At 40.3% G+C, this 25003-nt stretch overlaps 1 protein-coding gene across 4 annotated transcripts in view; it reads left to right on the top strand.

Moving 5' to 3' along the window:
* Nucleotides 1–19032, top strand: part of MBD5 (methyl-CpG binding domain protein 5) — a gene marked incomplete at both ends in the record, with an annotated part of 66902 nt that extends 47870 nt beyond the window's left edge. For all 4 annotated transcript variants that reach the window (XM_080689578.1, XM_080689580.1, XM_080689579.1 and 1 more), the window contains 3 exons: nucleotides 1401–1474; nucleotides 12887–12962; nucleotides 18961–19032. In XM_080689578.1, the coding sequence (XP_080545704.1) occupies nucleotides 1401–1474; nucleotides 12887–12962; nucleotides 18961–19032 (222 nt within the window). The remainder of the gene's footprint in view (nucleotides 1–1400; nucleotides 1475–12886; nucleotides 12963–18960) is intronic.
* Between the last annotated feature and the right edge of the window lie 5971 nt (nucleotides 19033–25003).

The raw sequence follows: 25003 nt of genomic DNA, 5'->3' as shown, positions 1-25003 counted from the left end.
TTTTTTCTTTTGAATAACATGGATACATTCAGCTTGCTTAATCTTTTCTAGCCATCCAAGAGAATATTTTGCTTTATGTGAAGTTATATAGAAACAAAGTGGTGTCTTGTGGTACATAATATCTCCAAGGAACTTGTATGTATGAGATATTTGGATTCTTTAGGGAAAAAATACAAAAATCTGAAAATGAAAACATTTCCATTATTTGATTTTTTTCATTGAACAATTAGAACTGCTTGCATTGAGATAAAATAGAAACATCTTTTTAATCTTACAGTGATTTGAAGGAGTTATTAAGAAATTATTTATAAATGACATTCATGAGTCAGTCATAAAATTTGAATGATAAAGTTTAGTAATAATAATTAATACTTATTATTATTTTTTTTTAACCCATGAAGCACTTTGATGCAACCCGAATAGGGGTGAGGAGGAGAAACTGGGTTTAACAGCTACAGACACTATTTTTTTTTCTTACCAAGATTGACTTTAATCAAAATGGCAAAGTTTTTCTGAAGGTGTTTTATTCACTAGTTGCATATGAGTTTTTCTGCTTTTTTTTTTTCTTGGAGGGAGGTGTGGCTTCAAGAACCGAGGTAGGAATAAATGTAGGGAGGTGGGATGTGAAGCCAAGGCTGAGAACCCCCCCCCACACACACACACACACAAACTCAGCCACATGTGAAGGGGGACCTCTACTGAGTAGCTGACTTCATGCAGACTGGCACTGCTAGAGCAGGACAGGAGAGGGTCACGCCCAGAACACTTGAGGGGCACCCTCTTCCCAGCTCAGCACGGGCTATGTGTGGCCTACTGCCCTACTTGTTTTGTGGCCTCTGCAGATTCTAACTTATCCTAGATAAGAGTTGCTCCGTGCTGGGCTGTGTTCAGCTTGATGTTGCTTCAATGCTCACAGCAAGCCTAGCAGGAAGGTAGGTATTATAGTTCTCGTTTTAGGAAGAGGAAACAGCAGCTCAAAAAACTGAAGTGTCTTACGCATGCTAAGAAGTAAAGAGATAAAGCTTTTGCTCTGACCTGTTGGCTCCAAGCCCACCCTAACCAGAAGGCTGGTACACATTTGCTTAGCATCAGGCAGAGAAAGCCAGCCTGGATTTCTGATTTCTATGATTTTGTGAACTGAGGTTATTTGAATTCTAGGTTTTCTTCCCCAAACCTTACTTTCAAAATGTTGACAGTTTTAAAGCCAAATGGTCTTTTGTTTCCACTGATAACCGCAGCTTAGACTACAGAATCAACTTGTATTGAGAGAGGGCGGCAGCACTGACAGGGCAGTGAAGGTGAAGGCTCCCCTCCCTCAGCACGGCAAGAAGTAGACATAGAACGGGGCTTGACAACTGCAGGTGTGGGTAATGTGGTTTGGTCTTCATACCTTCACTCAGGTGGAGCCCGAGAAGTTGAAGACACTAACAGAAGGTTTGGAAGCCTACAGCCGAGCCCGGAAAAGAAACAGAAAGTAAGCACTTTGTTTCCCTTTTTTTTTTTTTTCTCCCTCCCAAGGATGTAACCTACTGGTTTTCCTTCAAAGAGCCAAGGAAATCTCACTGATTTGGTCTGTGTCATGACCTGCCTAAGCACAGTTTAATAGATGCCACCAAAGACGACCCTGGTAGACAAGCCAAATTAGCTGTTGCCAATAAGTTATCTACATAGGCAAGTTCATGTCTGCACTCTGTTTGGGATTTGCTTCCTCGTCAAATCGTTGACTCCCTTCTCAACTCCTCTTCCCCCTTATTGGGAAAGAGAATATGGTTAATATTTCTTTTTTAATACGCTTTTATTGGTGCATCGTGATTATACATCACAGTGGGGTTCAGAGTGATGGGAGCAGACGTGCACACAGCACTCGGCACGCTTCCTCCACATCTCACCCCACTCCCTCCTCCTCCCTGTACATATGACTGAGATTGGCCTTGGTAATCATATATGTGCATAGCACTATTAAGTAGCAATTAAATAAGCTCCAGAAGTTTACTGAGTCTATCCATTTGCAATTTAAATGGTCTGGTGGGGCGAATACACCCAGTTGTACACATGTAAAAAGTTTGGCAGATTAAACATTAGTCACATTGATGCTAACTAATGATTTTTTGTTGTGGCAGGGGTATGGACTTTAAAATAGGTTTTCTTTGAAATTATAACAAGAAGTTGAACTTTGGACCATTATTACTCAAGCTTTTCTGGATCTTTAATTTCTGAGTAAAATGTAGTGCAAATAAGCAGGTAATATTAGAAACCACTTTTGCTATAATACGATATAGTTTTGTGTATCATAATTATTATTTCATATTAAGTTAGAGAACCACAAATATGCTTCTGTATATGAACATAAAAAGTTATTTTAAAATATATTATTGTTATACTTATTCCATTGTTGTATCTATTAATTTTTATTCATTTGTAAAATGATCCTCATATTTCCCCTATTATATTCATACATAGACTTTTTGTATCTTACTATGTTTTTTGAAATATCACTTTAATCCAACTTTAGTGTCACACCTGTCATCCCAGTATTTGAGAGGCTGAGACAGGAAGATTGCTGATTCAAGGACCAGTCTCAGCAATATGGCAAGACTCTCAGAAACTTAATAAGACCCTGTTTCAAAACAAAAAAATAAGTTGGGCATGGTGGTACATGCTTGTAATCCCAGTACTTGGGAGGCTGAGACAGGAGGATCGCGCATATTTGAAGCCAGCCTCAGCTACTTAGTGAGGCTTTCAGCAGCTTAGTGAGACCCTGTTTCCAAATAAAATGTAAAACAGGTCTGGGAGTTTAGCCTGGAGGTAGAAAGCCCATGGGTTCCACCCCAGTACCACACACACACACAAAAGGGCTGGGGTTGTAGCTCAGAGGTAGAATGCCCTGGAGTTCAATTCCCAGTACCACATAAAAAAAAGTAAATAAAACAAAATATCACTTTAACTTATGTTCATTCTTTAAGATTTGTAAGATGGAGATCAGACTGATTAATGGTATATATTGCATGAAAAGCTTAAATAATGATGTCAATAATAATCTACTAAAGGGCACTCTCTTTCCTCTTCTGGTGTTTTAAGTAATTCTTCCCAGGGGCAAAATTTTAGAAGTCAGTTAATCTTAGAGAGACTCTTTGCCTTCATATGCCGTCTCATAAAAAGATGACCGCCACAGGGCAACTCCTGTATCCCTGTGTCCAGACTCTTCTGGAAGGTAGCAGGTCGGAGTGAGGGCTGAGGGAACTGCCCAGTAACTTCCCCGTGTGTCCAGCGAGGAGCACAGATCCAGGTCCCTCTCTAGAGTGGCACTTCTCCTGCAGAGGTTAGTAGTAGGACCAGGCTAAGATAATCAATACCAGGTCTGGATGAAAGGAAGGAAACTGCAAGTTACCCGCATTACAGATTTTTAGTGGGCCAGTTGCTATGGGATATTCTGAGTAGCCATTTCTGTCAGTGACACATGCCAGTTATTTGGATTATATACAAAACAGAGTTGATAAGAGAGAAATAAAACAACTCTTCCAATTTTTGAGATAGACTGCCTTGAAATGAATTGATTTGGGCCATACATTTTCTGTTGGGTAGTTTCTGAAAGGTAAGGAGTAACAAACCACAATTTCAAAATTGTTCCTTCAGAGCCAAGTCTATTTTTGTGGTAAATTAATAAGGGCACTAACTAACTAGAGAAATTCTCCTCACGACGACCATAAACTTAGAGTACAGGCTGGAGAGGTCAGAGAAGAAAACACAAAGCTCATGTGAGTAAAAAGCTACTTTATAGCCGGGCGTGGTGGCGCACGCTTGTAATCCCAGCATTCAGGAGGCGAAGACTGGAGGATGGTGGTGTGTGGGCAGCCTCAGCTGTGAGGCCCTCTGCAACTCAGTGAGACCCTGTTTTAAAATAAAGAATAAAAAATAGGGCTGGGGGTGTAGCTCAGAGGTAGAATGCCCCTGGGCTCCATCCCCAGTACCACACAACACACAAAAAGCTACTTCATGTACCATACTGATGTCTAAGTAAACTGACTCGCCTTATAGAAGCCCAGGAAAATGCCTTACATTTTGTGCAAGTGAGTTCTGATTCATTATTTTATTCTCCCCATCACAAGATGGGCCAAAACTACTTAGTCTGCTTATAAATGAGGACACTCAGACCCAAACAGCTTAAATAGTTAGCGATCACTTACATAACTGATAAATGATATCTTGAACCAAATCATTTATTCATTCCCAGTTTAAGGAGACTGATTTAGCAAGAAGAAATCTGTGCCATGCACAGTGCCACAGTGTCTGGAATTCATTCCATAGCAAGAGAGACAGATTCAGAAACAACTACTTAAAATGTGAAAACATCAGTGACAGCACTGTATAGAGTATATTTAGGGATCATAAAGAAATGGCATTAAACCCAGGTAAAGGAAAAGTTCCTAGAGATGGTTTCTGAAAGGAACCTTACACAAGTGTGTAGTGATATCAGCAGTATCTATGGAAGGGGGCCCAGACCAAGATGGGGTAAGGTGGGATAGTGTTTAGGTGAGAATAGCAATGGGATCTGGAGGAAAGGATCAGATAAGATGTGTGGCCAGGAATCAGATCTTGAAGAGCTTAGTTAGGGACACTAGGGTCTTTGTCTTACTGGAAGTGCTTGAAGGGGAAGATAGTTGAATTTTCACTTTAGAGGGTTTAAAATTGTGTGTGTGTGGGGGGGGGGGTGCTGGGGATGGAACCCAGGGGCCTTCTACCTCTGGACTATACTCCCAGACCTATTTTATACTTTATTTGGAAACAGGGTCTCACTAACTTGCTGAGAGCCTCACTCAGTAGCTGAAGCTGGCTTCGAGACTGAGTGATTCTCCTGTCTCAGCCTCCCAAGCGCTGGGATTACAAGCGTGAGCCACCATGCCTGGCAAGGGTTTTAAATTTTAAGAGAACAGTACTAGAGATAGGGAGGTCATCTAGATCTTCAGAACCGAGGAGGATGAGGACTCAGACCAGGAGTGGGAGAGAAGGAGTACGCTCAAGAAGTGTGGAGGAGGTAAAGGAGGTAAAATTGACGGAGCGTGGTGATTGATCTGTAGAGAGCGAAAATCAAGGACAACTCTCAGGTGTTTACTGTGAGTGATGTGGTAGGTGGTGGAAACACTGGCTGAAATGGAGAATATGGGGGAAACTGTTGAGTGCAGTTTGGGGTGCCTGTAGGAATTTGGGAGGAGTGCAGGGTTTTTGTTTTGTTTTGTTTTGTTTTTACTTGGTGGTATTAGGGGTGGAACCCAGGGGCTTTCTACCTCTGGGCTATACTCCTAGACCTATTTTATATTTTATTTGGAAACAGGGTCTCACTGAGTTGCTGAGAACCTTGCTAAGTAGCTGAACCTATACAATCCTCCTGTCTCAGCCTCCCAAGCATGGGGATTACAAGCGTGCGTCACCACCCCCGGCTGGAGGAGTGTAATTTGACAATGTAAGAGTAGCTGCAATCACACAGAGGTACTTTGACCTATATGAAGAATAGAAGGCTAAGTACTGAATGTCAGGATAACTGAACACTTAAAGGGAAGGCTGATCAGAAGGGAGGAGGGGCTTCCAGAGAAAGAATCTTAGAAGGCAAAGATTGAATGTTTCCTGAGTGAAAAAGTGACCCACAGAGGTCCAGTTAGAAAAGAACTGAAAATCTCTACGGAGCGTGGTGGGATACACTTGTAATCCCAGCATTCAGGAGGCTGAGACAGGAGGATTACAGTTCACAGACAGCCTCAGCTACTTAGTGAGGCCCTTTGCAACTCAGTGAGACCCTGTTTCAAACTAAAGAATAAAAAATAGGACTGGGGGTGTAGCTCGGAGGTAGAATGCCCCTGGATTCCATCCCCAGTACCACAAAAAAAAAAAAAGAAGGAAGGAAGGAAGGAAGGAAGGAAGGAAGAAAGGAAGGAAGGAAGGATGGATGGATGGATGAATCTCCATGGCGTCAGGCAATTGGGAAGCCACTGGTGACCTTGGTTAGAAGTGTCCAGTACCGTGATGGGTGTAGAGAGTGCTCATGGGTTGAGGGGGGAATAAGAAAGCAGAGCCTTGGAAACTACAGATGGAAGAAGGTTGATGATCCCCAAGATTTAACTGCTTTTGTAGATTGAAGGAAGAAGAGGGGGAAGGCTAAAAAAGGAAGGTGGCATTTGGAACAAGAAGATTAAGAATGGTTTAGACCTGGGTTCAAATCCTATTTCAGTGTCTTCACAGCTGTGTGCCTTTGGGTATGTGCCTTAATCTCTCTGAGCTGAAATTTTTTATTTCCAAAGTAGTCACATTAGCCAGGATTACACATCTGTAAACCCAGTACTTGGGAAACTGAGACAGAAAGATAAGTTACAGACCAGCCTCAGCTACTTAATGAAACTCTGTTTCAAAATAAAAAATATAAAAGGGATGGGGGTATATCTTAGAGGTAGAATGCCCTGGCTTCAATCCCCTTACCAAAAAAATTAATAATAATAAAATAGGCATATTAATTCCGACTTTAGAATTGTTATAATACAGATAATATAGGGTAAGCCTTACCACAGTAGTTAGCAATTGATATTCCACAAATAGCTTTTTTTATTATAAAAATGCAAGGATGTGAGCTGGGTGTGATGGCACACCCTTGTAATCCTAGCATTCGTGAGGCTAACATAGGAGGATCGTGGTTTGCTGACAGCCTCAGCTACTACTTAGGCCCTTTGCAACTCAGTGAGACTGTTTCAAAATAAAGAATAAAAATAGGGTTAGGGGTGTATCTCAGAGGTAGAATGCCCCTGGATTCCATCCCTAGTAGCACGCGCGCACGCATGCACACACACACACACACATGCAAGGATGTCAGAGAAACTAAATTATGCAATATTTTTGCCAATTGAAACATTGTACCACCTTATTAGATGTTTGGACCTTTATGTAGTCATTTTAATCCTTAATATCTTAAATCAAACTGTATAATAGCTGAATATCTTTAAACTGATGTGCTAATTATGTTCATTTAACACTAGTGGTAAATTTGTACTTAAAAACAAATAGCTTTTATTTATATTTATTATTTATTATGTATGTATGTGTGTATGTATCTATTTATTTATTTATTTGCAGTACTGGGGATAAAACCCAGGGGCATTCTACTTCTGAGCTACAACCCCAGCCCTATTTTTTATTCCTTATTTTTGAAACAAGGTCTCTTTAAGTTACAGAGACACTCACAAAGTACCTGAGACTGTCCATGAATCCAAAATCATCCTGTCTAAGCCTCCCAAGTACTGGGATTACAAGCATATGTCACCATGCCCGACTACAAAGAGCTTTATTAAAGAACAACTTTTTCACTTAAGTGAGGGTCAAATCTGTGTGTACAAATATTTTTAGTATCCTGATTTTTTTTATGAAGCTGGAAAACAATAAAATGGAAATAGATCATTTTGGTTTTACTTTAAAACCAAACAAATGATACTTAGCTTGTTAAATGTTTTTTATTATTTATTTATTTATTTACTTATTTATTTGGTGGTACTGGGGTTCCTGGAAGCCCTTCTACCTCTGGGCTACACTCCCAGACCTATTTTTATATTTTTTTATTTGGAAACAGGGTTTCTTAAGCCAGCGCGGCTGGCTCAGAACCAGCGCGATCCTCCTGTCTCTGCCTCCCAAGCCCGGGGATTACAAGCGTGCGCCACCACGCCCGGCATTTATTTATTTTTTTAATATTTATTTATTTATTTATTTATTTATTTATTTATTTATTTATTGGTGGTACTGGGGTTCCTGGAAGCCCTTCTACTTCTGGGCTACACTCCCAGACCTATTTTCTGTATTTTTGAAACAGGGTCTCTTAAACCAGCGCGGCTGGCCTCGATCCTCCTAAGTGCAGGAATTACAAGTGTGCGCCACCACGCCCGGCATTTAAATGTTTTTTAAATCTGTATACTTTTTCTTTTTCTTTTTTCTTTTCTTTCTTTCTTTTTTGTTATAGTACTGGGATGAAACCCACGGGTTGTCTATAGCATAGTTCTGGGCTACACCCCCAGGCCTCCCCCCTCCCCAAGTACTAGGGATAGAAGCAAGTGCATTCTACCTCCAAGCTACACACCAACCCCTATTTTTTATTCTTTCTTTTGAAACAGTTTCTCACTGAGTTGCAAACGGCCTCACTAAGTAGTAGCTGAGGCTGTCCTCGAACTGCGATCTTCTTCTCTCAGCCTCCCAAATGCTGGAATTATAGCATGCTCCACCACATCCGGTCCCAGGCCTATTTTTTTATATTTTATTTGGAAACAAGATCTCACTAAGGTGTTCAAAGCCTCACTAAGTCGCCGAGGCTGGCTACGAACCTGCCATCCTCCTGTCTCAGTCTCCCAAGTACTGGGGTTACAAGTGTGCACCATTGCCCCCGGCTTCTGCATACTTTCTTATGAATTAGATTTTCAGAATCTAGAGCTCTTGATTTTTAGGTCTCACTAATATTTGTTCTCTTATTCTTTTTTTTTTTTTTTTTTTTTTTGGTAGTGGTACTGGGGATCCTGGAAGCCCTTCTACCTCCGGGCTCTACTCCCAGACACCTGTTTTATACTTTTTTTTTTTTTTTTTTGAAACAGGATCTCTTAAGCCAGCGCGGCTGGCTTCAAACCTGCGCGATCCTCCTGTCTCCGCCTCTCAAGTGCAGGGATTACAAGTGTGCGCCACCACTCCCGGCTTGTTCTCTTATTCTAAACTGACAAGGCAGAGCAATGTGCAGTCTCTCAGTTCCTTCTTATTTCTCGTATCATCCACAATTCTGTACCTGCCCCTTTTTTTTTCTTCAATTAGTGATGATAAGGATAATGTGTGACAATATAGGCATGAAGTTGAGAAGTGGCAATTATCCCCATTAATAATTAGAAATGTGATTATATGAACATTTATTGCTTAATCAAGTAGGTTTTAGAGTGTCCATTAGTAAAAATGTTTATTATTAAATGTCAGCAGGGAATAGAAAATAGTAGAGGAAACTCCATGGGGAGGCCCTCTAGACTAGAAGACTAAATTTTGACTAATTGTTCATTTTGTGAACTCATGGAGCGTTTTCTTCCTCTTTGAAATTCATTCTTCCCTGACCTGATCAGGAAGTGTGAAAATTGGTCTGCAGATTTGACATCTGGGAGAGGCTGTCCTCACCTCTTGATTCTAATGATGTATTCAAATAATTTTTCTCATCTGTGTGTTTATTCCTTCTTCTAAAAGTAGTCATTTCTCCCTCTACTAACTGTTTAAGTTCTTTACAGGCAAAATATTATATTAGTTTATCTTTAACTAATGCCAGGTTTTTACAAGTGTCTTAAGTGTCATGTTAAAGAATGAGATTAAAAATTTTTCTAAAAATTTAGTGTTTTTTCAACAAGTAATATTGAGTACTTTAATATAATGTTACTGCATTTTTATTAGATAAAATGATTCATACTTGTGAAAATTATTTGTAGATAATATACATTTTCCTAATTACATAATTATAACTGATTTCACCCATTCAGCCTAAAATGTCATAAAGTATCACATACAGTTGTTATAATACTTCATAAGATTGTTGTCAGGATTAAATAATATGATATATAAATATTTAACAATTTTTGACACATAGAAATTTTTTCAGTAGTAACTATTTTTGTTATTCAGATTCAAGAGAAGCCGGGATGGTGATGTACACTAGTAATCCAGTACTTGGGAGACTGAGACAGGAGGATCACAGGTTCACGACCAACCTTAGATACTTAGTGAGGCCTTCTGCAACTTAGTGAGATTCTGTTTCAAAATAAAGAATTAAAAATAGAGCTGGGGAGCCGGGCATGGTGGCGCATGCTTGTAATCCCAGCATCTGGGAGACTGAGACAGGAGGATCACCATTCGCGGACAGCCTCAGCTACTTAGTGAGACCCTCTGTAACTCAGTGAGATCCTGTTTCAACATAAAGAATAAAAAATAGAGCTGGGGGTATAATTCGGAGGTAGAATGCCCCTGGGTTCCATCCCCAGTACTGCAAAAATAAATAAAAATTAAAAAAAATTAAAAGGGCTAGGGGTATAGCTCAGAAGTAGAATTCCCCTCAGGTTTAATCCCTAGTACTGCACAAAAAAAAAAAAAAAAAAAAAAAAAAAGATTCAAGGTAAGAGAACCAAGGCTCTGATAGCTTTTTATTTTAATATTTCACCTTTTAAGTCATGTGTTCTGTGTGTGTGTGTGTGTGTGTGTGTGTGTGTGTGTGTGTGTGTGTATTGCCAAGGATGGAACTCAGGGCCTCATATAAACAACTTGCCGGGCATGGTGGCGCACGCTTGTAATCCCCGCGCTTGGGAGGCAGAGACAGGAGGATCGCGCAGGTTCGAAGCCAGCCGCGCACGCTGGCTTAGGAGACCCTGTTTCCAAATAAAAATGTAAAAATAGGTCTGGGAGTGTAGCCCAGAGGTAGAAGGGCTTCCAGGAACCTCAGTACCACCAAAAAAATATATATATATATACAACAACTAAATGTCTTAAAATTTATATCCATAATTCTCAGAAAAATATTAAAGATAAATCTATTTAAAACACCCCACAAAGTGTAACATTATTAGGTAATCTGGCAATGTATGATAGTCAGGACCTTCAACAACCAGCCCTCAAAGGGATCCCAGCCCAATCTCAGCCAAACTTAAATGAGTTAGAGTCCTGAGATGGGCTCCCTCCTATTTACTCAGGACCACACTTAGCAAACTCCTCAGTAGGAAAACAACTCCCCCAGGTGGCCAGGGGTCCTTAATACTGGAACAGGGAAGTAAATGAAAGACAGTACGTGTGTCGTGTGGCAAATACTGTACACCAGTCAGAAGGCATGAATACGTCAACCTGAACGGTGCTCAGCAATAAGGGTAAAGGGGGAAAAGATGAATATGCATATCATGACACAGCCAAACACACGCGCACACACACACACACGCACGCGCACACATGCATGCACACACGCACGCACGCACACACGCTACGTACTTTTTGCGGATGCATTGTAAAAGATATAAAAACAGACCAGAAGTTGGGGAGGAGCATGAGAGATAACATAACTGGGAACTGTGGGCAAATGGGAGGCCAGATTTATTTCTTATAATAAAGGAAACTTGAAGGAAATAAGTCATTTATGGACAGCTAATTCCAGGGAGGGAGCATGTTAGGATTATTTTATTCTATGTGTTTTACTGTGTTATTTAACTTGCTGAAAATGAATGAGAACTCTATAAAAGCAAGAGGCTAGTTTATGTCGCCAGCAAAAGGTGGTGGTGGTTGGTGCCGTATTGCCCACATAATTTAGTTAAAATCGGTACACTAATATTTTCTTTCAGTTAAACTGACTTATGTGCATATATGTTTTCCAAAACAGGGCCATCTATACTAGCTTTGGGAAAATATTTTTTTTATTTAGCAAATATGCATAGCATGTATGGTGTGTCTAAAAGGGTAATGATCGGAGTTGATGAACTCAGATTCTCCAAGGTACAAAATCTGAAATGAAGTGTATGAGTTGTCTGGCCATGGTTTATTAAGGACGAAGCCTGGTGAGGGCTATGGTAAACAGAAAGCTTCATCTAAGGCATCCCACTGAAGTTCAAAATGTTTTTAAAAACTATGCTAGCCAAACTAAATAGGACTGTGGGCCAAATTCTCCCATGACTGCACATTTTCAGTCTCCATGTAGATGCTGAGATAGGACTTAACTCTTAGAAAACTATACCAGTCACTCTGAAAATGTTTACCTCTGCAGCTTTTTTTTTCTTTTTTTTTTTTCCTTTTTCTTTCTTTTTTGGTGGTACTAGGGATGGAACCCAGGGGCTTTCTACCTCCGGGCTACACTCCCAGACCTATTTTATATTTTATTTGGAAACAGGGTCTCACTTCGTTGCTGAGAGCCTCACTAAGTAGTTGGCTGGCTTCGGACCTGCCCAATCCTCCTGTCTCAGCCTCCCAAGCGCTGGGATTACAAGCGTGCGCCACCACGCCCAGCTACCTCTACAACTTTTCTAGAAATTGTCCTGACTGGATAAATGAAATTAATCACCGTAGTATTCAGAATAAATAATTGTTTATGTGCATGAAAGAGGAAAAACAGGTTAGCAGTCAAAATGGGAAAGGCACACAACCAGAGACGGACAGCGTGGGTTGGCCTGATTTTAGTAATTAGTGCAAAACAGTTTTCTAGACGTAAGTTTCAAAAACGACTAGTGTCAGCTATGTCTACGTGTTACTCAGACCAAACGTGTAACAGAGCGCTGAGCGGAGAAAAAAGGTCAAAGAAGGATAGGCATCCTGAGACGGCTTTCTTTATACTGTTCAGAGAGCGAGGGGGTTGGTTTGGAGAGAATGGTGGGGCCAGGCTTGGAGCCGCGGGTGTGGCAAGTTAATAAGCAATGCGCCACCTAGAAAATGTAGCCGAGTTTCAGCCTTCCCTTGCTCAATTCCCGAAGCCAGCACGCTCCAGAGAGGGCGGAGGGAGCTCCCTAGTGGTGGGAGCCTGCAATTCAAGCCCTCGGCCCAGGCGGCCACAGCCCGGCCGGCTGAGAGAGCCAGACTTTCAAAGGCCCTGGAGCAGGGTGGCTCCCTCCCCAGCAGAACCACCAGCGTAGGGAGCGTGTGGAAGGGGAAGGATTCGCTTCTCCTTCGTGTTCCATTTTCTTGATAGTTTGGGGACTTTAATCGTTAATATTCAGCGGTGAGAAACCCAGAGTCATGTTTTGTCAGCTGAATTTTCCAAATGTGAATATAAATTGACTTTCTCTGGTGGGATTGGTACTTTTGTGTTCTGACTAAAGGACAAAAATTGAAATTATTGTTTCTTTAATTTATTAATCTGCTGTGTTGTTTTCATTAATTCCAGAAGTGGGAAGCTAAATAACCATTTAGAAGCTGCTATTCATGAGGCCATGAGTGAACTGGACAAAATGTCTGGGACTGTAAGTTAATTTATTTTATCATTATACTGTGTTTTTTTGAAAATAAATTCTATTTCACTTTTTGCCAAAGTCTCTTGAATACTGTCAATAAATTCATGGAGCAATCCTAAATTACTAGGCAAAGAAGAAAAAAACAGTATCAGGAAAGATTCAAGATATTTAAGAAAAATAACCTATTATTATTATTATTTTTTTTTTTTTTTTGTGGTACTAAGGGTGGAACCCAGAGGGTTTCTACCTCCGGGCTATACTCCCAGACCCTTTTTTTTTTTTTTTTTGGAAACAGGGTATCGCTAAACCTATGTCTTTTTTTCTTTCTGAAATAAGTAACATTTATTTTCCTATATAACATTTTGTTAAGTAGTAGAAATTGACCCCAGGGGCATTCCATCTCCAAAGGAAACCCTCAGCCAGCTTTTTATTTTTATTTATGTATTTATTTTATTTATTTATTAATTTTTTTGGTGGAACCCAGAGGCTTTTCTACCTCCAGGCTATACTCCTAGACCTATTTTTATATTTTATTTGGAAACAGGATCTCACTAAGTTGCAGAGGGCCTAAGTAGCCGAAGCTGGCTTTGAACCTGTGCAATCGTCCTGTCTCAGCCTCCCAAGTCCGAGGATTACAAGCATGCACCACCACGCCTGGCCCCTCAGCCAGCTTTTTTTTTTTTTTTTTTTTTGGTGGTACTTGGGTTCCTTGAAGCCCTTCTACCTCGGGGCTACACTCCCAGACCTATTTTTACATTTTCATTTTGGAAACAGGGTCTCCTAAGCCAGCGCACGGCTGGCTTCGAACCTGCGCGATCCTCCTGTCTCCGCCTCCCAAGCGCGGGGATTACAAGCATGCGCCACCACGCCCGGCCTCAGCCAGCTTTTTAATATTTTACTTTGAAAGAGAGTCTCACTAAGTTGCTGAAAGTGTCACTACATTGTTGAGGCTGGTCTTGAACCTGCAATCTTTCTGTCTCAGCCTCCCAAGTATTGAGATTACATTTGTATGCCACCACAGCTGGCTACTATATAATATTTTAAAAAAATATGAGCAGGAATTGGGGCTGGGATGTAGCTCAGTGGCAAAAAGCCTGCTTTGCAGGTGTGGTGCTTTGGGTTCGATCTCCGGTTCCAAAAAAGACAAAAAAAGAACCCCTTAAAAAAAATAAGCTGAGAACAAATAAAATATGAGCAGCAATATTTGACTTTGGGTTACACGGCCATTACTGTTACTTAAATATTCAGTAAAATAAAATTTTCTCGGTTCCTAGAACAAAAAAGTAAAATTGAAAAGTTTAATTAAGATCAAGAGTATATAGACCTCTCATTTTCCCTCTACTGTCGCCTTAAAAGTAAAGTATTTGGCACAAAATTCTGCTGTTAAATTGTAAAATATAAACTCTGGCTTTAAAGTGATGTCTACTTTTTCCTAACATTTTTATCAAACTTGCACATAGTAGTGTTGAATGTAAGAAGTTTAATCACTGTCCTCTAATTCATATATTAGCTCATGTAAACACTAAAAATATAATTTTAGCGATCTCCAAAAATTTGGGAATACTTAAGGCCATGTAGCAATGGAAGTAATTTCTTTAATTGACACTTTGAGCTAATAAGGCTATCTGAAGTCTAACAACCCATCCAATGGCTACTGGATGATAGGTGGAAGTCAGAGATTCCCAAAATGCTGGGATTGGTCAGGGGTGGTGGTGCACACTTGTAATCCCAGTACTTGGGAGGCTGAGACAGAGGATAGCAGGTTCGAGGACAGCTCCAATAACACATTGAGAATCTCAGCAATCTAAGAAGGCCCTGTTTCCAAACAACAAATAAAAAGGGTTGGGCTGTAGCCGGGAGGTAGAATGCCCCTGCCTTCAATACCCAATACCCCAAACAAAAAACCAAGCCAAAACAAACAAACAAACAAAAAATTGAGATCAGTCTGGGCTTTAGAGATTTTGTAATTCAGCTCATCAACTCACAAATGGGTAGATTGAGGACCCGAGACATTAAATTTCCTGGAAGATTTACAGGAAAGTTCTACATCAGGGATTATAAATGCAAATGTCTTCTAGGGTCATGCAAATAATCTCAAAAAATCAAGTAGATCAGGTAAGAAAACAATGGCAATTCGAATATGTTGAGAAAACCAATGAAGGTGTGCTGGTTGGGACAGGCAAGCCATCAACCCCAGTCCTAGAAACAGCCCAGCAGATGCCTCCATCCACTTGAGTCTGGTGCTGGCTGAGGAAGGGCTGCTCCACACAGTTGATGAGGGGCCTGGATTCTTTTTGCATCTAGTGTCCCCCATTCCTTAGGGCCCCAGAGTACGCTAGTGTCCTTTGCATCCAGCCCAGCAGGTAAAAGAAAAGAGCAGAGCGTGTGCAGAGGACTCTGAGCATGGCCCCTATGGGTCAGGCCTGGAAGCTTATCACTTGTGATGACTTTCCATCAGCCTGGCCCATATGGCTTTCCATATGGCCTTCTTGATGCAAGTGGACTCAGAACTATAGTATGCAATGGACCTACGCAGAAAAGAGAAACTGGGTTCAGCCATCATCTCATTACTCTGCCTCATTTGGCCTTTGTGGCCAACAGGCAACCCTGGGCACACGCCTTCCAGCCTGGGGCACTCTCCAGAAGGAGTTCCTTCTTCCACGTGCCAGCAGATCTGAGCCATGAGGAAACTTGCTGGCATTGCAAGATCTCCCCATTTTTTTCATGAGAAGCTTGAAATTTAGAAGTTCTCACTTTTGCAATTTCTCACATATGCAATTATTTTAAAAATATTAAAACACTCTATGGCTAAATGAAATACCTTCATCTACAGATTACTAGTTTACAGTCTTGGATAAAGACTTCTTTTTTCAATTATAAAAAGCCTTTAGTTATGGCTTTCAGTTATAGTTTTTTTTTAATGTATATAGAGAGGATTCTGAGGAAAGAGCAGTTTGAGAAACTCATAAATCTTATTTTTAAATCTTAAATATTATTTTTTAAAAAGCATTCTGCATTAGCCTTTGCTGTTGGCTAAACTTGTGTATGGTGCTGGGAATTGAGCCCAGGGCCTCACACATTCTAGGCAAACCCTCTACCACTGAGTCACACCTCCAGCCCCTAAACAGTATCTTTGAAACATAATTGAGCCAACTTTTTTTTAGAGGATCTCAAGAGCTGGTTGTGTGCATTCTTCCTAACTCTTTTTTCTTATATTATCAGAAAAATGCTTCTATTTTTTAGCAATGATAATTCTGTTAATATCATTTTGCTTACCTCTGGTATCCTCCAAGAAATGTATTTGGCTTTAATTGCACACCAGTTCTTTGTAATAAATATGACTCATTAAATGTCATTTATTTGAAAATGGTAAGTCTTAAAAGCGACTAACTTATCATCATTGTAGCTAAATACTTAAATTCTTTTTTAATACTTTTATTGGTGCTTTAGAGTCTTATAGTCTCACATCATAATGCAGTAAATAGTAATAGTGACATCCATGCACACAGCAGTTGGTGAGTTTCCCCAGTTCCCTCTCCACTCGCCCTTTCCCCGTACTTCATATTGAGATTGGTATTTTCATGTATGTATACAATATCCATGGAAGTGTTTCCTTCATTAATTCTCCCTTTCCCCCTCCCCTCGACCACCTCCCTTGCTCCATTATCTAAAGTCCTTTTTGTATCCCAGTTACTCCCTGAGCTTCTGCTTATGAGAGAAAACATATGATCCTTCACTTTCTGTGACTGACCAATATTCTGTGACTGACCTAACATTCTCCAGGTCCATCCATTTTTGTGCAAATGACATAATTTTGTTCTTTATTGTTGAGTAGCATTCCATTGTGTGTATGTCTCATAATTTTGTAATCTGTTCATCTGTTAATGGACACCTAGGTTGATTCCATAATTTGGTATTATGAATTGTGCTGCTCTAAACATAGATATGCATGCATTATTATAATCTGATTTCAGTCCCTTTGGAAAGATACTTTCCAAAAAGAGTGGCATAGCTGGATTATTTTGCGGATCCATTCCCACCCAGTTTTCTGAGGAATTTCCACACTGCGATACCACCTTAAATTCTTTTTAAAAACACACCCTTTGGATTGATCACATTGTTCGACACAGTACATCTTGTGGATAAAAGTTGGGCATAGCCACCTGGTATCTATAAATATGGTGGGATAAAAACCAGTCCATTCATACTGGAAAACTCATGCATAGTTTCAAGTAAACATTAACACACTAATGCCATTTGTCTTAAGGATATATATTTTATTATTATTATTACTATTTATTATTATCATTATTATTGTTGTTGTTGTTGTTTTGCAGTACTGGGGATGGTACCCAGGGGCATTCTACTTCTGGGATACACCCCCTATTTTTTATTCTTTATTTTGAAACAGGGTCTCACTGAGTTGCAAAGGGCCTCACTAAGTAGCTGAGGCTGTCCATGAACCGCGATCCTCCTGTCTCAGCCTCCCAAATGCTGGGATTACACGCGTGTGCCACGACATCTGGCTTGTTTTCTTCTTTTTAATATACCATTACTGTTGCACTGTAGTCTCACAGCGTAAAGAAGTCCATAGCCTAGGACCATACATGCACACAGCACTTGGTGACCTTCCCCTGCCCTCATCTCCCTCTGCACTCCCTCCCCTCCTCCATATGTGATATTGAGGTGGGCATCGATACTTTTATGCATGTACATAGTCTCAGTGGAAGCGTTTCCTCCATTAATTCTTCCTCCCCATCACCACCGGCCTCCCCTAAGCCCCCTCCATCGCTCCGCTGGGGCTTCTCCTCCATTATCTAAAGTACCTTCTGTATCTCTATTTCTCCCTAGCTTCCACATATGAAAGAAAGCATACAACCCTTCACTTTCTGTGACTGGCTAATCTCACCTAGCGTCATGTTCTCTTATTCCATCCACTTTTCTGAGAATGATGTAATTTTGTTCTTACTGCTGAGTAGAATTCCATTGTGTGTATACACCACAATCCTGTAGTCCATTCATCTGTTGATGGACACCTAGGCTGGTTCCGTGATTTGACACTTGCCAGTGGTGCTGCTGTAAACGCGGGCACGCGTGTATCACTTATGTTCTGTGACATCATGTCGGTAGGTTGAAATTGGCCATGGTGGAAGCATTTACACCATATAAATTGTCAGATCCTACAACAGGCTTAGGTACAAATGCCATTTGTTGAACATTTACTATGCCACTGCCTTGGACCCATCCTGCCTCTCCTGGGTCTTGACCTTGCTCCCTCCCATCAGTAGCCATGTTAATAAAGTGGGATATCTGATTACCTCACCCCTACCCCTGCCCCTAAAAATCATGTCTGCTACCTAATGCCCTGCTACTGTTCAACACCTGCTCAGTCAGATGCACAGCTCTATATGCTTCTAGTTCCTGCCTAACTATATAAAGATGAGTTGAATTAATTGCTCTTCTCAGACTACACAAGCTCAGACCTGCCAACAGATGGTAGCATGTTCTATTTTCCATCTTGATTCTTCTTACAAACAAACATCTTTGAGCTGAGCAGGTTCGTATGCTCTTTGACATTTCTTAGTTATAAAATAAGTAGGGTGATGAAGTAAAAGAAAAACAGACTTGTGCTGTATTTACCCGCTTTTCTAGGCTGCAGCGATATTGGTGATCTTGAGGCCTCTGGCAGAAGAGGCTTTATTTTGGTCTTAAGGGTATAGCGGAGGCAGCACCCTCACGTGACATTCTCCACGCTTGATTTTCTCCAGCTCATCCTTGTGCTCCACTGTCCACACACTGCAGAGTGTGGTCGTGTTGATCACTTTCCAGCATTCCCATCCTTTGCGCCGTGGTCTCTGTACATATTTTATATGCCTCAGGTTATCAGTGATTTAAAGTGAAAGCCGGGGTCTGTCCCCTACCCTATTTCTTTGTCGGCAATCTTTTGGTGCTTGTGATTTCAACTGCCTTTGTTTTTGTTTTTGTTTTTCTACCTTTTTATTTCCAGGTTCACCAAATCCCACAGGGAGACAGACAAATGAGACCCCCGAAGCCCAAGAGGAGGAAGATCTCCAGATAACAGAGATTACTCCATTCACACGCACTGTTAATCAAAGGAGCATGCACAGATGTGTCTGTGTATAGGTATTGATATGACCACTGTCGTATCAATATTGAAATATGACAGATAGCTACCACCACGGGGTGCTAAGAGAAACAGTGATACAAAAGTGTTTGGATCAGGAAAGATAATGAATGCTGGAAAAAACAATCAAAATCCCTGTATGATGAGAGTGATAAATGGTCAAGAGATTACTGAGAAACTCTTTTCTATAATACTAAAATTGTGATTATAAGAAGTCGTCCAAATGTTTCTGAAAATTTTTCGATGTTGTATATAGGAAATACATAATTTCATGGTGATACCAGAAATGTAAATATTGTACAATATTGTCATGTACAAGCGTACCTAATGCACACTTTATCTTTTATTGTACAAAAAAATAGTGTACAAAATTCTTTGGTTTCTATGGAGTACACCTACCAGAGACTACCAGTGTAAAGTGATAAATAAAAATACAACCTAAATGCTTTTCTATGATAATGTAAAAGATGCTGGTTTTGTATTTAACAGCAGAGAAGAGGCATGATGATGTGATATCTGAATTATGACACACTGCACACCACCGAGTGTTCACTTATACTGTCTATGTGGAACGATCCTTGCCTAGAAGCGCTGGACTCCATTTCAGGTGTTTAGAAAATTGCAACCTTGCAGATTTCTAAAGTGATGAGGGCTCACAGGTCTAAATTAAGAATTCAGAAACTGCAACCATTTGTTGCATATTTTTTTTACCTAAGTTTTAAAATAGAATAGGTTTTATAAAAAAAAATCTTAGATGGAATATTTTACTCAGCCATTTCTGTAGTTAATATTTGGTAGCCACCTGTTGAACTAGATAGCTTACTGTCATTGATGCCCAGAAGTAACGTTTGTTTTGTTAAATTTTGTTTTTTTTAAAAAAATATTTGACAAGGTAAAACTTTGCATTTCCACACATGGGGGCAAAACCCTTTGAAAGCATTATCAGAGGTAAGGGTGAATATAGTTTAGTTTTTTAGTAGCAGCAAAAAATAAATACAAATCATCAAGACAAACTTCCTATCCACCCATCAGTATTACTTTACCCAGAAGTTAAGGTGGCTTACAAAATTATTAGCAATGGTAATTTTTTATCAGTATTATGTAACATATCAGATTTATTTTATTTAAAGAATTATTTATACCATTAGCAGATTCTTATATATATTAATGTGGCTGAAATGTGCAGGTTAAATCTATTAACCAAATTATTTATATTATATTAAGTAAGAAAAAATGTGAAACAAATGTAGAGAGAAAATACCACATTACAAGTATACAAACCTAAAACTGTGAGCCATTGTAAAGTACAAGGTAATTAATAAGAAATGTAGCACAACAGAACTTTCTGTCTTTTTTCTCAGTTTTTGTGGTGGTGGTATAACCCTGTCTCCCAGGCAGTTAAGCAAAGTTTCAGGCTACCAGCCTGACTTCTATTGATGATTGTCAAAAGAAGGGATCCACTATCCCATTTTTTTAGAACCACCAGCCCCCACCCCAAACACTCAGAGCACTGCCTGTCCTCTCTCTAGGGGTTCACTCTTTGGCCTAATACTCAGCTCCTGGGAGGCTTTCCAGAGACAGCCTCTGGATCCCCAGATACCACCACGTCCCTACTCCTCTCCCATCTGCTCCCCAAATTCCTCAGTCTTGTCATGTAGCAGAATTCTAGTAACTCAGGAAAAGGAGACCAAGGTTACCCCTAAAGCCGGTTTCTTGGGGCCACAGCACAGAGCACCCCCCACCCCCAGGCTCAATATTGATAGCAACAGCCCTTACTTCTTCCCCCCAGGACCCCTGTGTCTCTGTCCCTTCTGTTAACCATCCTCACGCCTACCCTGGAGCCCAGTGGAAGGCAGCTGGCCACACTGGGCTTCACAGGCGGGAGGCAGGAGCCCTTCCTGGGGGGGAGGGTGTCATTTTGTCTTTTGTGTTGTGGCCGGATAACCTGCCCATCCGCCATGCTGTCACACAAAGCAATCTTCTGTGCAGTTCAGTTCACATATTTTTGTTCTGAGTTGATATATTTAAACCATGATTTTTTTTGTACCAACCTGTTCTACTGTTTGTCTACGCGGTTGTGTTTATTCACAGATCCACGCACATATGTGTTTGTCTGTTGGGTGTGTCTGTGTGTGTCTTATGTTATCTAGAAGTCATTTTCGGCCTTGGCATTCCCATCTTCAGACTGGGTTCGTATTGACCAAGCCTTCTTTTGGTCTTTTGGGGGCATTTGGTTTGTGCTTCCCCGTCGTCATATACTTTACATTGGTGGACCGTGTAAAGTATGTTTCTGCTCATGAGCTCACAGGTTGCTTATGGCTTTAATGTGGGTGCTAGGTGTAGTTGTCTCAGTCCACACAGGGTGTGTTCCTTTCTCTTACAGTTAAGTCATTTCATGTAAACAGTTAATGTAAATACTGTTAGCATTTTAGGTCATACAGCACTGTAACATTTTTTTTTAAATGTTGCACCTACTTTAAGATTAAAAATTTGGTCACTAGTACTTCAATTCTGCCCATAGAGCCATTTGTTTCTCTGTATTAAAGCCAATTCTTCTCCTCCTTCCTCCTCCTCCTCCTCCTCCTCCTCCTCCTCCTCCTCTTCCTCCTCCTCCTCCTCTTCTTCTTCTTCTTCTTCTTCTTCTTCTTCTTCTTCTTCTTCTTCTTCTTCTTCTTCTTCTCCTCCTTCTCCTTCTCCTTCTCCTTCTTCTTCTTTTTAGTGAAGGCTAGCCCTTCTTTGTTAGTAAATTTTTTTATTCCCTAAAATAAACTTTTTAAAAAACAAATCCAAAAATGGGAACAGAATGAAAATTTTTTGGTCCTCTAAAGAACATAATAGTCCCTGCTGTAAAGGAAATCTGATTTTGTTTGATATCCCTTAATAGTCCTAGGAAGCACAAGGAGAAGAGACTACACATCTAAGTAGTTTTTAAAGATTATTTCAAATGAGTGAAAATTAACTGAGCAGCAGCTCTCATGTGGTTTGTCTTGCTTGTAGCATTAAAAGAAACCCAGGATTTTTGTTTACTTCAAGGAGCATTTTTGACTTGTACTTTTCAGTCGCATTATGAATGAAAAGGCTCTAAGAAGAGCACTCATCCCTCATGGTATCATTGGCCACACTTAGTCTTTTATTTAGAGACCCTGACTTTGAGTTTTTGCTATGTCTGTTTTTTAAGTAAGCACAACCTTTGTACTTTGACATAACACTGTAGAACTGAGGTAGGAGCAGAGGGCCATTATTTTAGGTTCTGCAAGTTTATGAAGATTTTTATATAATAGCAAACTGATGTAAACGTTGGTGATCTTCCACACCATTTGCAATGTTCCCTTGCAAGTCACAAACAATTTTGCATTAGGATTTTAAAATCTAAGATTCTTAAGATATTAGTGCCATTGCTCTTTCTGAAAAGAAATCCAAGATTCTAGACCTTACCAAAAATCTGGCACCTTGTTTACTTTGCCCATTTATAGTATAATGCAAGACTTAAGACTTTTCCACATAGTGTATAAAATAAATTGTGCATTACTTAATTCATTTGGGGGATATGAACAAAAGATACCAACCAGCCATAACTGTAATATTGAATTAGTTTATCTATTACTTACATTCACTATTCTATCATATTTGCATTAGCCAAAGAGATAATAAGAACATTAGTAATTCATGTGTGTAAACAACCCAGAAGTGAATATTAAATCAGTGAGCCAAAAAGCAATAAACAACTCAAGCATGGGAAATCCTGCTAACAGTGGAGAGTCTGATATAGAAAAAAATATATAAAAAGCATTATCTTCAGATATGAAAGATTAATTTGTATCTACTGTAAATATGTATTATCAGCCTTATCTGCTTTTATACACACTGTGTGTGTACCTCAGTGACCTTTTATAAACCGGGAAAATGGTTGATTCAATCATTTGTTATGTAAATACGAAGTTGTCTATAAATTGGAAAATTGATGCCATATGGCTTCATAATATACAAATGTGTTTTGTAACATCATGCCTTTATGGGTTAAGTATAAATACACTGGATTGTCTGTGTAGAAGAGTAGCAGTTCACATTTTACCTGTATTTCAAATGGATATTTTTGTCCAAATGGTTATACTTTTAGGAAAGCAAAATGAGCTGAGCATTTTCAGTGTGCAAAACAAATATGATTTTGATTTCACCAAAACTCCTTTCCACACTCAAGAATCTGTTCAGTTCCACACTAAATGCCTTATAGCATGAGATTTCCACAGGAGACTCATTGATCTATGAGAGGGATCTACATTGGGAAACTCCCCAAACTAAATTATTCTACTTGAAAGACAAGCTACAAATCTTTCTTTGCATATTAGGCAAGAAAAAGGCCCAGCCTTCTTATTGCATTTCAACTTATTCTTTTCTCTTTGGTTTCCATACATCTTGGAAAACACCACATGGATGAATTAGGTCTAGTTCTCATGGGCTCAGGAGTCCACAGAATGTCACCCGGTGCAAGGCCTCCCAGCCTTGAAACTATTGATGTTTTGTGCCAGCTAACTTTTTGTGGGGTTTCCCTGTGCATCATGAGATGTTCACAGCTTCCTTGACCTCAACCCACTAGCTGCAAGTAGCACCCCCCCTCCCAAATTGTAACAGTGAAAAAGGACTCAGACAGTATCAGATGTCTCCTGGGGTGGGGAAGTGGGGTTTGAAATGAGATTTTAAAACCACTGCCTTAATGGAACCAGTTAGGGAGCACACATCTATGTAAAATATGGGCAGATCTGCATGTTATAATCAACAGGAAACTGATTCCTAGAACAAGACAAGCCCATACCAAAGGAGTGCTTCTCAGCCTAAGGTCAAGGAAGTAAATAATTAGCATCAGCTTCACTTTGAACTTGATACTGCAGATCATGAGGCCCAGGGTAATCATGTTTTGAGAACTCCCAGGTAGTGGTTTAGAAGAGTTACCTTAATACTTGTAGCTCAGAGTTTGCAAGATCGATAGTCCACTTTGGGTAATGCAAGGAGCTTCAGGTAGTGGAAGGCTTCCAGATGGGAGCATGGCTGCTTCCCTTGGGTCAAGATGAGGTATTTACTAAGCAGACCATATTAGTTATGTATTTTAACAGCTTTCTACAGCAGTCTGGTGCAACCATCAATTTTCATCATCTTCTCCTCGGTTCTGACAGAAGCAATTCAGAAGTTCTTAGAGATATCATTGATGCATTTATTCATTCAACAAATATTTACTGAGTGCCATGGTGTGCCACACCCTGTGTGCAGTAGTGGGGATACAATGGCGAATTCTCTGCCCTTACGGAGGTGATGGAGGAGGCAGCCAAATAAACATGTGAGTAGGATAAATAAGGATCAAGGATAAGACAGGGTAGCACATCACAGGGCTGCTGCCCTTATTTAGTGGAGATGGGAACTTGAAGGAGGATCAGGGAAAGATGGATGGGAATTAGACAAAGGAGAAGTGTGTGACCTGGGAGAAGGCAAAGCAGGATGTGTTAGAAGCAGAGAGGGCAGCACACTCCAAGGTTTAGATGCTAGAAGAAGCTGAAAGAGGAAGAGCTAAGAAGGCACGGGAGCCAGGGAGTCGTGCCGAGACTGCTCTTGCATGCAGCGATGGAGAGTCAGTGTGGCTCATAAGAGGTGAGATTATCAGGTCTGTGCTTTAAGAACGTTATTCTGAGTCAGGCGTGGTGGCACATGCCTGTAATCCTGGTACTTGGGAGGCTGAGACAGGAGGATTCCAGGTTCAAGACCAGTATCAGCAACTTAGCAAGGCCTTCAGCAATTGAGTGAAACCCAGTTTCAAAATAACAAATAAAAAAAGGACTGGGAGTATAGGTCAGAGGTAGAGTACCCCTGGGTACAATCCCTATTGCCTAAAGAAAGAAGGCAATCTTATTCAGGCTCC

The sequence above is a fragment of the Muscardinus avellanarius genome (assembly GCF_963383645.1).
Source record: "Muscardinus avellanarius genome assembly, chromosome: 2".
NCBI classification, from domain to species: Eukaryota; Metazoa; Chordata; class Mammalia; order Rodentia; family Gliridae; genus Muscardinus; species Muscardinus avellanarius.
Note: the sequence above shows the minus strand (reverse complement) of the source record. Positions and strands in the feature narration are given on the sequence as shown.